General features: G+C 36.4%; 1 protein-coding gene across 1 annotated transcript; it reads left to right on the top strand.

Moving 5' to 3' along the window:
* The first annotated feature begins 2,319 nt into the window (after positions 1 to 2,319).
* On the top strand, positions 2,320 to 3,076 carry LOC120219009 (TATA-binding protein-associated factor 2N-like). The gene is made up of 3 exons (XM_039215870.1): positions 2,320 to 2,350; positions 2,468 to 2,853; positions 2,955 to 3,076. The coding sequence occupies exons 2-3, from the start codon at positions 2,474 to 2,476 to the stop codon at positions 3,043 to 3,045; spliced, it is 471 nt and encodes a 156-aa protein (XP_039071801.1). The 5' UTR covers positions 2,320 to 2,350; positions 2,468 to 2,473; the 3' UTR covers positions 3,046 to 3,076.
* Positions 3,077 to 13,860: the final 10,784 nt, after the last annotated feature.

The raw sequence follows: 13,860 nt of genomic DNA on the forward strand, positions 1-13,860 counted from the left end.
TTGTGTTAAAATAAATATAATCAAAATTATAAATATAACACATAATGTCTCATATTAATTATATTAATCTTGTTTTATATTTAATAATCATTTTTCAAATTAATGCCAACCTGGTTATTTTAAAAAAACTATTTTATTTTTCATTTATTAAAGTCTAAAATTATTATTAGACACGCAATCGATTTTTTTTTAATATGGTTTGGTTTGGAGTATTGGTCGTTCATGCATGGAAGTATTTCCCAAAGCAATTCTTTTTCCTCTTTACAGCTTTTCTTTACTCATTCCCCAATAAAATTGTGGGAATTAATTTAACTTTCTCTCTCCCCCCCTTCCTATTTTTATTTTTGATTTTAGGAGTTAATTTGTGTTTGGACGATGGGAAAAGAAAAGAAAAGAAAAGTGAAAAAGCCATTTGCAGGGAAGAAAAAATATGGTAAAAAAATTTGAACCTCGAAGACTCCTTTTCTCATCATTCGGTTTCCAACTCTTTTTTATCGAAACCATACCATTTCCTCCCCTTTCTTTAATTTTTCTTTAATTTTGAACATATCTATTCTCCTCAATATTCTTTCCTTCAAAACATACTTCTAAATATTAAATTCAAAATTTAAATTAATAACTTCATAAAATATTAATCCGATGACAAAGTTGAAGTATGAGAATATTAATAGTTAATGTTCGAGTCTTATTATGTATAAATACTACGTATTAATTTAATTTTATTCTGATTTAATTTTATAATGAACGAATTCTGCCCAGTTTTATAAATTTTATTCAGACCTGAACAGAAATCAATTAGTTCATAAAATTATATTTAAAATATATAAAATATTAAACAAATCTGGTGGCGAACTCTTTTAATTTACTTTTCCCGAAACTTAAAAGATGGGATTCTTCTTTGATTTTTTCAATCGAGAGGTACAATAAATTAATGGAAGTTAGGTTATAACGTACCTTGTGGCCATGCAATAACTTTTGCTTTAACCTCGCTGCATCTTTTGGACTACGTCTCCATGGAAATGATCAAAACTTGACAAACACGGGGGGCATCAACATATTTTATGTACAATTTATAATCTCTATGCTTCTTCACTTCTACGATGTATTAGGTTTGCTCAATGATAATTCTTTGATTTATCGAAACGTATAATAATATTTATAGAATTCAAACGCTGCCCAAGACTTGGAACCAGTTTTTTCAGTACATGGTTTATGTCCAAAATAGCAGTTTAGTCCCTTGTATTAGTTTCAATACATAATCATTTGATATATAAGTTATAGAATGTGAGAGTCCTACATATTTACCTAGAAGACAAATAATTGTGTTATTAGAAGCACTAATTCCATGAATCTTCCAATGACATTACTGAAACTACTTGACAATTATTTAAAGAGATTAAGAGTTTCTCAACTTTTAGGTGTAATTTACCTTAATTTTCTCCTTTTAACTTGAAAACACACACAAAGGAATATTCATAAAAAATGGAAAAGCAACCTTATTTTTTTTGGTATATAGCAACCGTTAAGGGATGGGCATGCTTCAAAGTAATATTATTAAAAGGAGAGAGGAACCCCTCCTTGGGTCATTCTAAGATAAGAATAAGTCGGCTCGGGGTCCCTTTTTTTTCTCTGAGGTTCTTTTAAAGATTTGTGGGATATTCATGTTGTCTGGTTAGAAATACTGAGTTTGTTCCTCCTTAACCAAATCCTCTGATTACTTAAAAGGAAGAAGAAAAACTTCATGGCCATACCTTCACTGCTTGAATATGATAGGAGTGAGGACCCTAATATGGCCGAGTCAAGAGCTGCTCTTGTTATTATGAGATCGAACTAGAATTGGCATTTTCATGTATTTGTGTTTTTATTTATATTTTGTTATGATTATTTGTTTTCATGATGGAGAAATTCAATATCAGGAGGGTGTTGAGAGTATAAAGGGAAAAAACATGCAGAAAGAAGGGCAAATGAGGAAGTAAATAAAATGATGAAATTATTAATTAGCATGTGCTCATGCTCTTGCCATCATTTACATGCAACTAGAAACCCTAAAAAGGAGTTGAGATTGGGGCTTTTTAAATCTTTTTCTTCCCCTTTGGAATCTAATTTCAAATTTCCTTTTTCTCTTTTTTTTCCAATTTTAGTTTATTATGATTCCATTGTTCAAGGAAATTGAAGTGACATGAAGAATATGAAAAAGAAAACCCTAAGCCCTCCAGTGGCCAACCAATCTACTTCCTCAATTCTCCCGATTCTCAAGGTCTAATCTAATCCGCTATATAAATACCCAAACCCCCTTATCAAATTAAACCCGCAACATCTTATCTTCTTCACTGTCATCTGCTTTCTCAAGGTCTGTATCTCTCTGCACTTTTAGGTTTTGGGTAGCGTTTTCAGAGCTTCATTATGAAGTTATTGCATGCATCATGCATGGCTGATTATATATTTATTTAACCGTGTTGTAGGGTAGAAAAATATGAACAGGCCAGGAGACTGGAATTGCAGGTCGTGCCAGCACCTCAACTTCCAAAGGAGGGACTCATGCCAGCGCTGTGGAGAACCGAGGCCCGGTGGCGAGAGAGGCGACTATGGAAGCTTTGGTGCTAGGGGTGGGTCCGGGTCGTCGTTCGGGCTGTTCACTGGACCCGATGTTAGGCCAGGCGACTGGTATTGCACTGTGGGCAACTGCGGGGCTCACAACTTCGCCAGCAGATCAATCTGCTTCAAATATGGTGCAGCCAAAGATGAACCGTCTGGAGGATTTGAAGGTGACATCCCACGTATGAGGGGATATGGCCTTGGCAGTGGCAGCTCCAGTCGCTCTAACTGGAAATCTGGAGACTGGATTTGCTCCAGGTTCATTTCATTCATTGATTGACACACATGAAAAATGCTTGTTTGAAAATAAATTTGGACGTAAGAATTGATGAATAGTTGTTGACATGCTTGAACATAAGGTCGGGTTGCAATGAGCACAACTTTGCCAGCAGGATGGAATGTTTCAGATGCAATGCACCAAGGGACTCCACCCACAAATCTTCATACTAAATCAATAAAATGAATTTTTCATTTTTGGGTATATCATTCTCGTCGGAACCGTCTTTCGGTTGGGCCCCGAATTAGGCTTCGACTTAGATTAAATGAATTGGAGTCGCCACCGACCACTTTAAAACGAATTTAGGTGGGTCGGACACCATCTTACATGATTTGCGTTGTACTAGAAACGTGTCGGGTTCGAGAGTCGGTTACGGTCAAGGAATGATTAGCACCCTTGAACCGCCCTTTCGGTACCAATTAATTTGCCGGCTGTCTTAATTAGCGAAAATTAGAAAATTTAGATTAAAATTTAAAACATCGATTCGAATAATTACCTTTGATCGATTGAAATTCCCTCTGAAAATGCCAAGAAAATGTTAGATGATAAAATAAGAATAAATAAAAAGAGAAAAAAAATTGAAATATATATGTATATGTATATTAATATAATAATAATAATAAAACAGGATGGATGAGTTAGTACGAAAGAAAAAGAAGCTAATAAAATAAAAAAAAGATTAGTTTTAAAAAACAAATAAATAAATAAGAATAAAAAAAAATGAAATAAAGTAAAATAGAAAACAAAATTAAAAGACATAAATTATGAAAATGGAAGAGTCATAAACATTATTACCCAAATTCAAACATTAATAAACATGGCCTAATATATAGTAGAGAACTAAAACATAAACGAGAGAAAGCAAATGCCCAAAACATAACTTTAAAAATATCCCTGGATGATTAAATAATTAAGCTTACAAAGTGTGAGGGACTAAAAATGAGTTATTTCATTTTATTCAAAAAACACGGATGGTGATGAAAAAATGTCGTAGTTTTAATGACCCCAAAACAGTGTCGTTTCACTGAACCCATAAAACCCCCAAACTGCGCCTAATTCCCCACACTCCTATCATTTTCCACACTTCTCTCAAAACCAAGAGAGAGATTCTCTCTCAAGCTTTCCCAGTCGGGTTATCTTCCCTGATGAAACATCGCCGACAACCGCCGCCTAGAAAACCCTCCGGCCACCGCCCACGGTGGTCGAATCCCAACGAAACCTACCCTTCGAAAGCCCTCAACACCCTCAGCCTAACCCCGAGCCCCGATTGCGCAGAACCATTCTTAAATGGCGTAGATCTAGGTTTCCAGCCCTCGACTTTTATCTTTCTTCGTGAAAACCGTTCGCTTCCCCGGTGTTCTTGCATTATTGTTTTGCTTCTTGGCTGATGCTTGTGTTGTGGTTTGTTTACTGTTGGTTTTTTGTGTTTGGGTTTTTCGTTTTCGACTGTATTTGTTGTGAGTTTGTGGCTATATGTTATTTTTTGTTGTGTTGATGTTAACTGTGACTCGATCTTTGCTGTCGGTGTTTGATGTGGCCTTTGTGGTCGTCTCTTTGGTGTACTGTTCTCGCGATGATACTGTGTTTGGTTTCGCTTTTTGGCAGTATGGGTTAATGGTTCTGTGTGTTTGGCTGATGATGGTTTTGCTCGATGATGTGTGTATTGTTGTTGGTTGTGTCCTCTGATCCTCCCTTTGGCCGATGATCTCTCTGTGTCTATTTATACAGCCCCGATGGGGACTGTTTCTGATGATATGGGAGTGCTCATGTATTTTTTGGGCCTCACGTCGTTCTGTTCGTGGTTGGTCGGTCATCCCGGGATGGGTCAATCCCGGGGATCTCGGCTCGCCGTTCTCCCTTTGACTGTGTAACTTCCCCATGCGGCGCTGACTGAGACTGGGAAACTCTAATCCCTTGCTAGGCTGGTTCAAGCCCGTTCTGGTTGGACTTTTGATGGATCATACTCGAACAGTGGACCCATTTGGACCTGAAAAACTAATGAATTAAAAAAATATTTAAAATATATATATATATATATATATATATATATATATTATATAGGTTTTTTTTAAAAAAAAAATTAAAATCATATAATACATATTTTCAAATAATGTTTTAAAATTATATATTATATATATACTTTCTAAAAAAGGTTTTCAAAATCATATACTATATAGTTTTCAAAATGATTTTAAAAACTATATATTATAAATATTTTTCAAACTGATTTTTTCAAAATTATATATTATATATATATTTTTAAAATGTTTTCGAAAATTATATTATATATATTTCAAAATGTTTTTTTCAAAAACTATATAATATATATGTTTTCACAAATATTTTCAAAAACTATATGATATATATGTTTTCAAAATCCATATATTATATATTTTCAAAATGTTTTCTTTTTAGAAAACCATATATTATATAGTTTTCAAAATGATTTCAAACTATAATATATATATATATATAATAAAAAAGATGGACGAAAATGAGTGTCTACAGTTGCCCCTCTTTGTCCTTTTTCGTGGAGCGAAAAATATGACAAAGATAAAAAGACATAAATTTTCGTTCGGTGGAGTTGATGAATAACTCCCTGTCGAATTAGGTTGCAGATGGCTCCTCCGTCGCGAAGCCAGTCCACCTTGAAATGATATGGAATTGAAGTCGTAGTTCGGAATTTGAATCAGAACGTGGCTTCTCGTCACCAAATCGTAGTCAACCTCGGTCTTCTTCTTGGTTTAAAGACCTTGGTTAAAATTCAACTGGAAATAGTTCTTTGAGTCCACCATGTGGTAGATAGGCCCTCGGTCTGAATGAAATCGAACACGAAAGGTATTCGTTGACAGATAGCTTTTCTCGACTTAAGCTATGCTGCCGAAAAATAGTTTTTTTGTCACTGAGGCACAGTTAACCCGAGTCTTCTTCTTGACTTGAAAACCTTGATTGCAACCAAACACTACTGTGATTTAGATGTCATCGAGCTGAATGAAATCGAACTCGACAATTTTATTGGCAAATAACCCTTCCTGCCTTGAGTTATTCTGTAAATTTGGTTTGCCTCTGAGCTGAGTGTAATCGAACTCGTAGGTCTTTGGCAGATAGCCCTTCTCGACTTAAGTTATACTACAAATGATGTGCCCTCGAAGCTGAGTGTAATCGAACTCGAGAGTCTTTGGCAGATAGCCCTTATCGACTTAAGTTATGCTGCAAATTATGTGCCTTGGAGTTGAACGTAGTCAAACTCAAAGGTATTTGATTGACATATAACCCTTCTCGACTTAAGTTATGTTGCAAATGATGTGCCCTCGAAGCTGTGTGTAATCGAACTCGAGAGTCTTTGGCATATAGTCCTTCTCGACTTAAGCTATGCTGCAAATGATGTGTCTTGGAGCTGAGCGTAGTCGAACTCGAAGGTCTTTTGTTGGCAGACAACCCTTCTAGACTTAAGTTGTGTTGCAAATGATATGCCTTGGAGCTGAGCGTAGTCGAACTCGAAGGTCTTTGGTTACAGATAACCCTTCTAGCCTTGAGTTATGATGTGAATGATATACCCTTGAAGCTGAGTGTAATCAAACTCGGGGGTCTTTGGCAGATAGCCATTCTCGACTTAAGCTATGCTACAAATGATGTGCCTTGGAGCTGAGCGTAGTCGAACTCGAAGGTCTTTTATTGGAAGATAACCCTTCTTGACTTAAGTTATGCTGCAAATGATGTGCCCTCGAAGCTGAGTGTAATCAAACTCGGGGGTATTTTGTCAGATAACCCTTCTCGACTTAAGCTATGTTGCAAATGATGTGTCTTGGAGCTGAGCGTAGTCGAACTCGAAGGTATTTTATTGGCAGATAACCCTTCTTGACTTAAGTTATGCTGCAAATGATGTCTTAAAAAATGGCTTCCCTTTACAGGTCTAAGCCGGTCGTAGTTCTTCAGGTGTTCTCCTGAGCGAGTCTGAACCAAATATTATTTTTGGATGATTCCCCTTCACAGGAAAGCCCACAGATAAATTTTGTCAGCCAAATATCTTCTGTCGTTGAATTGAAATCTGGCTTGAAAGTATTAACTGAAAACATGCTGCTCATGGTGAGTTTGAGCCGAACTGGATTTGATCTGAATTGGTTCTCAAACCTATCTGAAATTGGTTCTGAGATGTCAAGTCGGTTGAGGTGTAGCTTCTTACTGCCGAGTTAAGCAACCACCATTCTTCTTTGAAGGCGTTTTGAGAATCGAGTATCATTCATCCTGAAGTTAAAACTTGACTCTAAAAGCTGCAAAAAACGTATATGCTAAAATGATGAATGTGATGCACCTAAGTATGTCTAAGATGCATGCAATATGAATGAATTATGTGTTATCTCCTGGATGGAGTCTCGTGCTTTGTCTGCCAATATGGTCCTTGGAATCGATCGTGCCCCATTCTCTTTTCGAGCTTTGGCTTTACAGACTTTTCAAATCTGAGATTGTTTTGTTTGAAAATGTTTTTTTCTTGTTTAGGAGGGGAAAAATGTTGCTCCTTAATTCAGGCTCGCAAATGAATCAAATTATAAACATGAGTTCAAAGTATATCAAAGGAATCAATAGCTCGCTTAATGCCTCCAGAGTTATAGCTCTTTGACAAATATTTAAATGGATGAGTTGGCTTTAGGTTGACCTAAGGTTTCAGCCATAAAAAGGTCATTTTTTGGACTGCTATTGCAACAGGCTTTTCTTTGGCTTGGTAGTTTAATTGGATGCGGACAAAATGACGCAACTAGCCTGATCAATTATTAGACCCTCTATTTAATCCTCTGAAATCTTCCATTTGTTCAAGTTTTGTAAGCTCTTCTAATAAAGGTAGTGCATAAATATTGGTCTAAAAATGAAATTCTTGAGTGCTCGTGTGTATTTGACTATAACAGGTGTTCCTTAACTCTCTTAGTCCATCATTACCGGAAATTTCTTTCTTAGATAAATTTGATTTAATTTGCCGTTATCTGGCTAGTTGAATCCATAAAGCCGGGGCGTTTAACCAATTACTTTAGAGGGACAACTTAACATTATAATCAGTTTTATCAGGTTTAACTGAAGGGTTCATCTTCTCACAAAGTCTTCGGCCTGACAAAAGCAGTGGAGAAAACACCGAATTGCAAAAGTGTTCGAGCAATATCATGGTTTGAACGTAATCTACTCATAAGGCCAGGGCTTTCAAGTTTCCTCTATAACCAATTGCCTTAGTGGAATAGTTCAGCTTTACGGATTTAATTTCTTAAGATTGTCAAGAAGAACCTGTTATAGCCTAGGTGTTTGTTGAAAGTAAAAAATTTCATCTTTAGAGTTAAATTTTCAAACAATTGACCTAAACTAGATTCACTTACTCGACTATTCCATTTGTGAAGATCATGATCATCACTGAACGTCTTAAACGAAAAGCACAGTAATTGTCATATGCAAATGATGCCCCATGTTGTCCGCACCTTATGAAAGGAAAATGTTATATTGGTTAATTGCAAGAGTAGGGTACGGTGTTTAAGGGTATATTCTGGATAAGGACAAAGTCCTTGTTTTAAATCATGTTACTTCGTCAAAGATCAGTAACTTTGAACCATTTACAGAGTTTCTTAATTCAAATGATATTTAAAGAATTGCAAATTTGCAAATGTGATTCATTGCTTAACATCTTTAAAGTAACAAAAATTTATTCAAATGTTCTTACAAAAACTTGAGAAAAAGTGGGAAAAAAACAAGTTCAAATAAAATGCCTCAAATGATGAAATGATATTCCTCACTTGGATGCCCCCAAGTTGTTGAAGTCGATCCAGTTCTGGTTACACATCTTCTGTACGACTCTTTTGAATGCGTAACAGTTCTCAATTGTGTGCTCTGGGAAACCGTCGTGATATTCACAATGCACATTCTCATCATACCACTTGGGGTATGGGGGCTTCATGGGTTCCACCAGGTATGGTGACACTACATGGGTGCCAAGAAGTTGATGGTAAAGCTCTTTGTAGGTCATGGGAATAGGGTTGAAATGTTCCCTTTCCCTCATTAGTTCTTTGGAATCTTGTTTAGAAGTACCTGACGGTACAACTGCAGTTGATTTTGGTTTGGAGATCGTAACACCTTTACTGGCATGGTTGATATTGTTAATCTCTCCATCCCGCTCTCGTATAGGAGGTTTCATATTGGCCTCCTCATCCTTAAATTTGCCTTGCTTTATGGCCAACTCAATCATTTTTCCGGCCATAACCAAGTCTGAAAAGCTTCCTAATGTGATCGCAACCAGGTGCCCGAAGTATGGAGCCTTCAAGGTCTGTACGAAGAGCTTTCGGGTTTCCCAACGGTGGATAAACTTACAAAGCCAAATCCCTCCATTTTTGTGCGTATTGCCTGAAACTCTCATTATGATTCTTTTCCATGCTTTGTAGCATAACTCGATCTGGCCTTATGTCATTGATATGCTTGTATTGTTCCAGAAATGACTTGGCCAGGTCATTCCCAGGTCTTGATATTTGATCGGCTTAACTGGTTGTACCACCGAACGGCTGAGCCCGACAGACTCTCCTGGAAGCAGTGAATCAGGAGTTGATCGTTTTCTCTATATCCTGTCATCTTTCGACAGAACATGGTGATGTAAGCGGATGGGCAACTGTTCCCGTCAAACTTCTCGAATTCAGAGGACTTGAATTTCGGAGGAATAACTAAGTCTGGGACTAGACTGAGTTTTGCGGCATCGACTCCATGGTAGTCATAGTCTCCTTTAACTACATTCATTTGCTCCTCCAACTGCTTGATTTTTTCCTCCATCTTCTTTGCTTTGTCATCTTCGTCCAAATCCGGTATATGGTAATAACCCAGATTGTTCTTAGGGTTAAATACAGAGGATGAGGGCTTCACTTTTGCAGCAGATGAGTCCCCTCGAAGTTCTGGTAAGATTTCAGGTGAGATAACCACTTGCGGGGTAGGTTGTATAGTTACCCCTTCCGGTGAACTTGCCCCAGGCGCACTGGTCTGTTGTAGGCCAACTAACTTGGCAACGATCTGATCAACCAAGGACTCTTGGTTCTTTGTGATTGTTTCCAGAGTATTTCAGCTGCTCTGGTTTATCTTATCTTCTAGCTCTTTCTGCAATTTGGCCATGTTCTCCTCGATTTTCTCGATTCTTGCTTCCATCTTCTTCTTTTTCAGGCAGGTGTTATGCGGATGGGGTGTGTCCAATGCTTGAGGTGGTGTATCCAGTATGTGTTCCCTTTTGATGAGACATGCGTATATTAGTTAATGCGAATGTAAAGAAAAATAACAAAATGCAAAATATGTCTAGATGCATAATGTATGTAATGTTTGAGGCATTAATCCAAATATATGTCTGTTATTAGAAATAATCCTTATTGGGGACAAAATTAAGAGACAAAAAATATTCTGACAGCTTCTGACATGTTGACTAGTCTTCCGCCTTCATCCGTCACCGGTTGAATAACTTGTCGAACTGCTATGGCTTCTCTGGATGAACCGTGCAAATGACGAGTTGTTTGCCCAAAAAAAAAGTCTCGAATGACTACACCTCCGACATTTACTCTATGTCGAGCTTGTTCCAAACGAAAGTTCCATCGGAGCCCTCCATCCGAAGTTTATCGACTTGTTTCTAGAATTTATCAATAATGGTCTCCAGCTTAGCTGGGGTTTCGCCATCTTGTTCTCGAAGTTTTCGAAATGACTCTTCGGGTCAGTAACATTTTCCTCGTCTTGCCCCTGTAACCTTTGTCTCTGAGTATTATTTGACCACGGCTGGGCTTCTGACCTTTTTATCTCTTTGTATTATAACTCTTTTGTCCTTTAATGCAGATTATTCATGTTTAACAAACACATTTTTGGTGGATCAACACATCGTTTTAAATGATGCAAACGATGAACACAAAATAAAATAGAACAAAAATAAAAGGGTTAGTGAGGTAAATCAATACAATAAAAAATGAAAAATCCTACCCCACATTCTTTAACTCCTACCCGACATGATCTCTATCCAACACGCTAATTTCAAACAAATCCTAACCGTATATTTGTATAGTTCGCATGCTTTGAACAGAAAATAAAATAGGAAACAAAGTAACCTAGGGTTTAGAATGAGGTCTTGGGGTGGGCTCTAATTCCCTGTATTCTCCCGGTTTAGGTTCTAAAAAGGTACTCGAGTTCTCATTGATGGTGCCCTATTGGGCTTTCCAGACCCTTAGTCCAAAGCCCATTAAAAGCTTGTGTGGACCAAGTTTAACTCGAGAGGAAACATTCCCTTATGCCCGTACGGTGAATAAATTCACACGAAGACATAAGGTATATGAATCCCGAAAGCTACTTGCTAGGCCTGCACGGTGAATAAATTAACACGAAAGTGTCGCTTTCACCCCCACTTAAATAGGGTTCAGAGCTCAGGTATAGAGCTAGAGATGACAATTTTGAAAATTCTGAAATCATTAAAAAATGTTAGTACAACTATTTACTTGAAAAAATAATCCAAGGTAAATAATTAGAATCGAATAAATAAATTTAAATTTATAACTTTTGCTAAAAAAGACAACCGAAAATTAATTTCGGCCTGACTTACTTACCGGTCCCCATCAGAGTCGCCAAGCTGTCGGAACCGTCTTTCGGTTGGGCCCCGAATTGGGCTTCGACTTGGATTAAATGAATTGGAGTCGCCACCGACCACTTTAAAACGAATTTAGGTGGGTCGGACACCATCTTACATGATATGCGTTGTACTAGAAACGTGTCGGGTTCGGGAGTCGGTACCAATTAATTTGCCGGTTGTCTTAATTAGCGAAAATTAGAAAATTTAGATTAAAATTTAAAACATCAATTCGAATAATTACCTTTGATCGATTGAAATTCCCTCTTAAAATGCCAAGAAAATGTTAGATGATAAAATAAGAATAAATACAAAGAGAAAAAAATTTGCAAAATATATGTATATGTATATTAATATAATAATAATAATAAAGCAGGATGGATGAGTTAGTACGAAAGAAAAAGAAGCTAATAAAAAAATAAAAAAATAAAAGATTAGTTTTAAAAAATAAATAAATAAATAAGAATAAAAAATAATAAAAATGTAATAAAGTAAAATAGAAAACAAAATTAAAAGACAGAAATAATGAAAATGGAAGAGTCATAAACATTATTACCCAAATTCAAACATTAATAAACATGGCTTAATATATAGTAGGGGACTAAAACATAAACGAGAGAAAAAAAATGCCCAAAACATAACTTTAAAAATATCCATGGATGATTAAATAATTAAGCTTACAGAGTGTGAGGGACTAAAAAGGAGTTATTCTATTTTATTCAGAAAACATGGATGGTGAGGGGAAAACATCGTAGTTTTAATGACCCCAAAACGGCGTTGTTTCACTGAACCCATAAAACCCCAAACTGTGCCTAATTCCCCACACTCCTATCATTTTCCACACTTCTCTCAAAACCAAGAGAGAGATTCTCTCTCAAGCTTTCCTAGTCGGATTATCTTCCCCGATGAAACTTCGTCGACAACCGCCGCCTGGAAAACCCTCCGGCCACCACCCACGGTGGTCGGATCCCAACGAAACCTACCATTCGAAAGCCCTCAACACCCTCAGCCTAACCTCATTCCCCGATTACGTAGAACCGTTCTTAAATGGCGTAGATCTAGGTTTCCAGCCCTCGACTTTTACCTTTCTTCATGAAAACCATTCGCTTCCCCGGTGTTCTTGTGTTATTGTTTTGCTTCTTGGCTGATGCTTATGTTGTGGTTTGTTTACTGTTGGTTTTTTGTGTTTGGGTTTTTCATTTTCGACTGTATTTGTTGTGGGTTTGTGGCTATATCTTGTTTTTTATGGTGTTGATGTTCACTGTGGCTCGATCTTTGCTGTCGGTGTCTGATGTGGCCTTTGTGGTCGTCTTTTCGGTGTATTGTTCTCGCGATGATACTGTGTTTGGTTTCGTTTTTTGGCAGTATGGGTTAATGATTATGTATGTTTGGCTGATGATGGATTTGCTCGATGATGTGTGTACTGTTGTTGGTTGTGTCCTTTGATCCCCCTTTGGCCGATGATCTCTCCGTGTCTATTTATACAGCCCCGATGGGGTCTGTTTCCGATGATATGGGGGTGCTCCCGTATGTTTCGAGCCTTACGTCGTTCTGTTCGTGGTTGGCCTGTCATCCCGAGATGGGTCAGTCTCGGGGATCTCGGTCGGCCGTTCTCCCTTTGACTGTGTAACTTCCCTATACGACGCTAACTGAGACTGGGAAACCTTAATCCCTTTCTGGGCTGGTTCAAGCCCGTTCTGGTTGGACTTTTGATGGACCATACTCGAACAGTAGACCCATTTGGACCTGAAAAAGTAATGAATTAAAAAAATAATAAAAAATAATAAAAAATATTTTAAAATATATATATATTATATATAGGTTTTTTTTAAAAAAATAAAATCATATAATACATATTTTCAAATAATGTTTTAAAATTATATATTATATATATACTTTCTAAAAAAGTTTTCAAAATCATATACTATATAGTTTTCAAAATGATTTTAAAAACTATATATTATAAATATTTTTGAAACTGATTTTTTCAAAATTATATATTATATATATTTTTTAAAATATTTTCAAAAATTATAATATATATATTTCAAAATATTTTTTAAAATAAATTATATAATATATATGTTTTTACAAATATTTTCAAAAACTATATATATATGTTTTCAAAAAATGTTTTCAAAAACCACATATTATATTTTCAAAATGTTTTCATTTTAAAAAGAGAAAATAACCTCAGTGACTAAAAATCCCAGATAATATACGATTTTGACAACTTTTTTGGATTTGCGAAAATGACCAACAAAATCGCAATGCGATCTCCACTATCGCAAATTCGCGTTGCGATAGTCTACAGTTGTCGTTGCGATTTTCCAAATTTGTTGCGACTTTCCAAATTTGTTGCGATAGTCTACAGTTGTTGTTGCGA

Source organism: Hibiscus syriacus, unplaced genomic scaffold, assembly GCF_006381635.1.
Source record: "Hibiscus syriacus cultivar Baekdansim isolate YM2019G1 unplaced genomic scaffold, ASM638163v2 tig00110202_pilon, whole genome shotgun sequence".
NCBI lineage: Eukaryota > Viridiplantae > Streptophyta > Magnoliopsida > Malvales > Malvaceae > Hibiscus > Hibiscus syriacus.

Excerpts from the sequence above, each read along its gene's own strand:
- LOC120219009 (XM_039215870.1), top strand. The coding sequence starts at position 2,474 with ATGAACAGGCCAGGAGACTGGAATTGCAGGTCGTGCCAGCACCTCAAC. Across the intron at positions 2,854-2,954 it reads GGAGACTGGATTTGCTCCAG|GTCGGGTTGCAATGAGCACA; the intron begins GTTCATTTCATT and ends CTTGAACATAAG.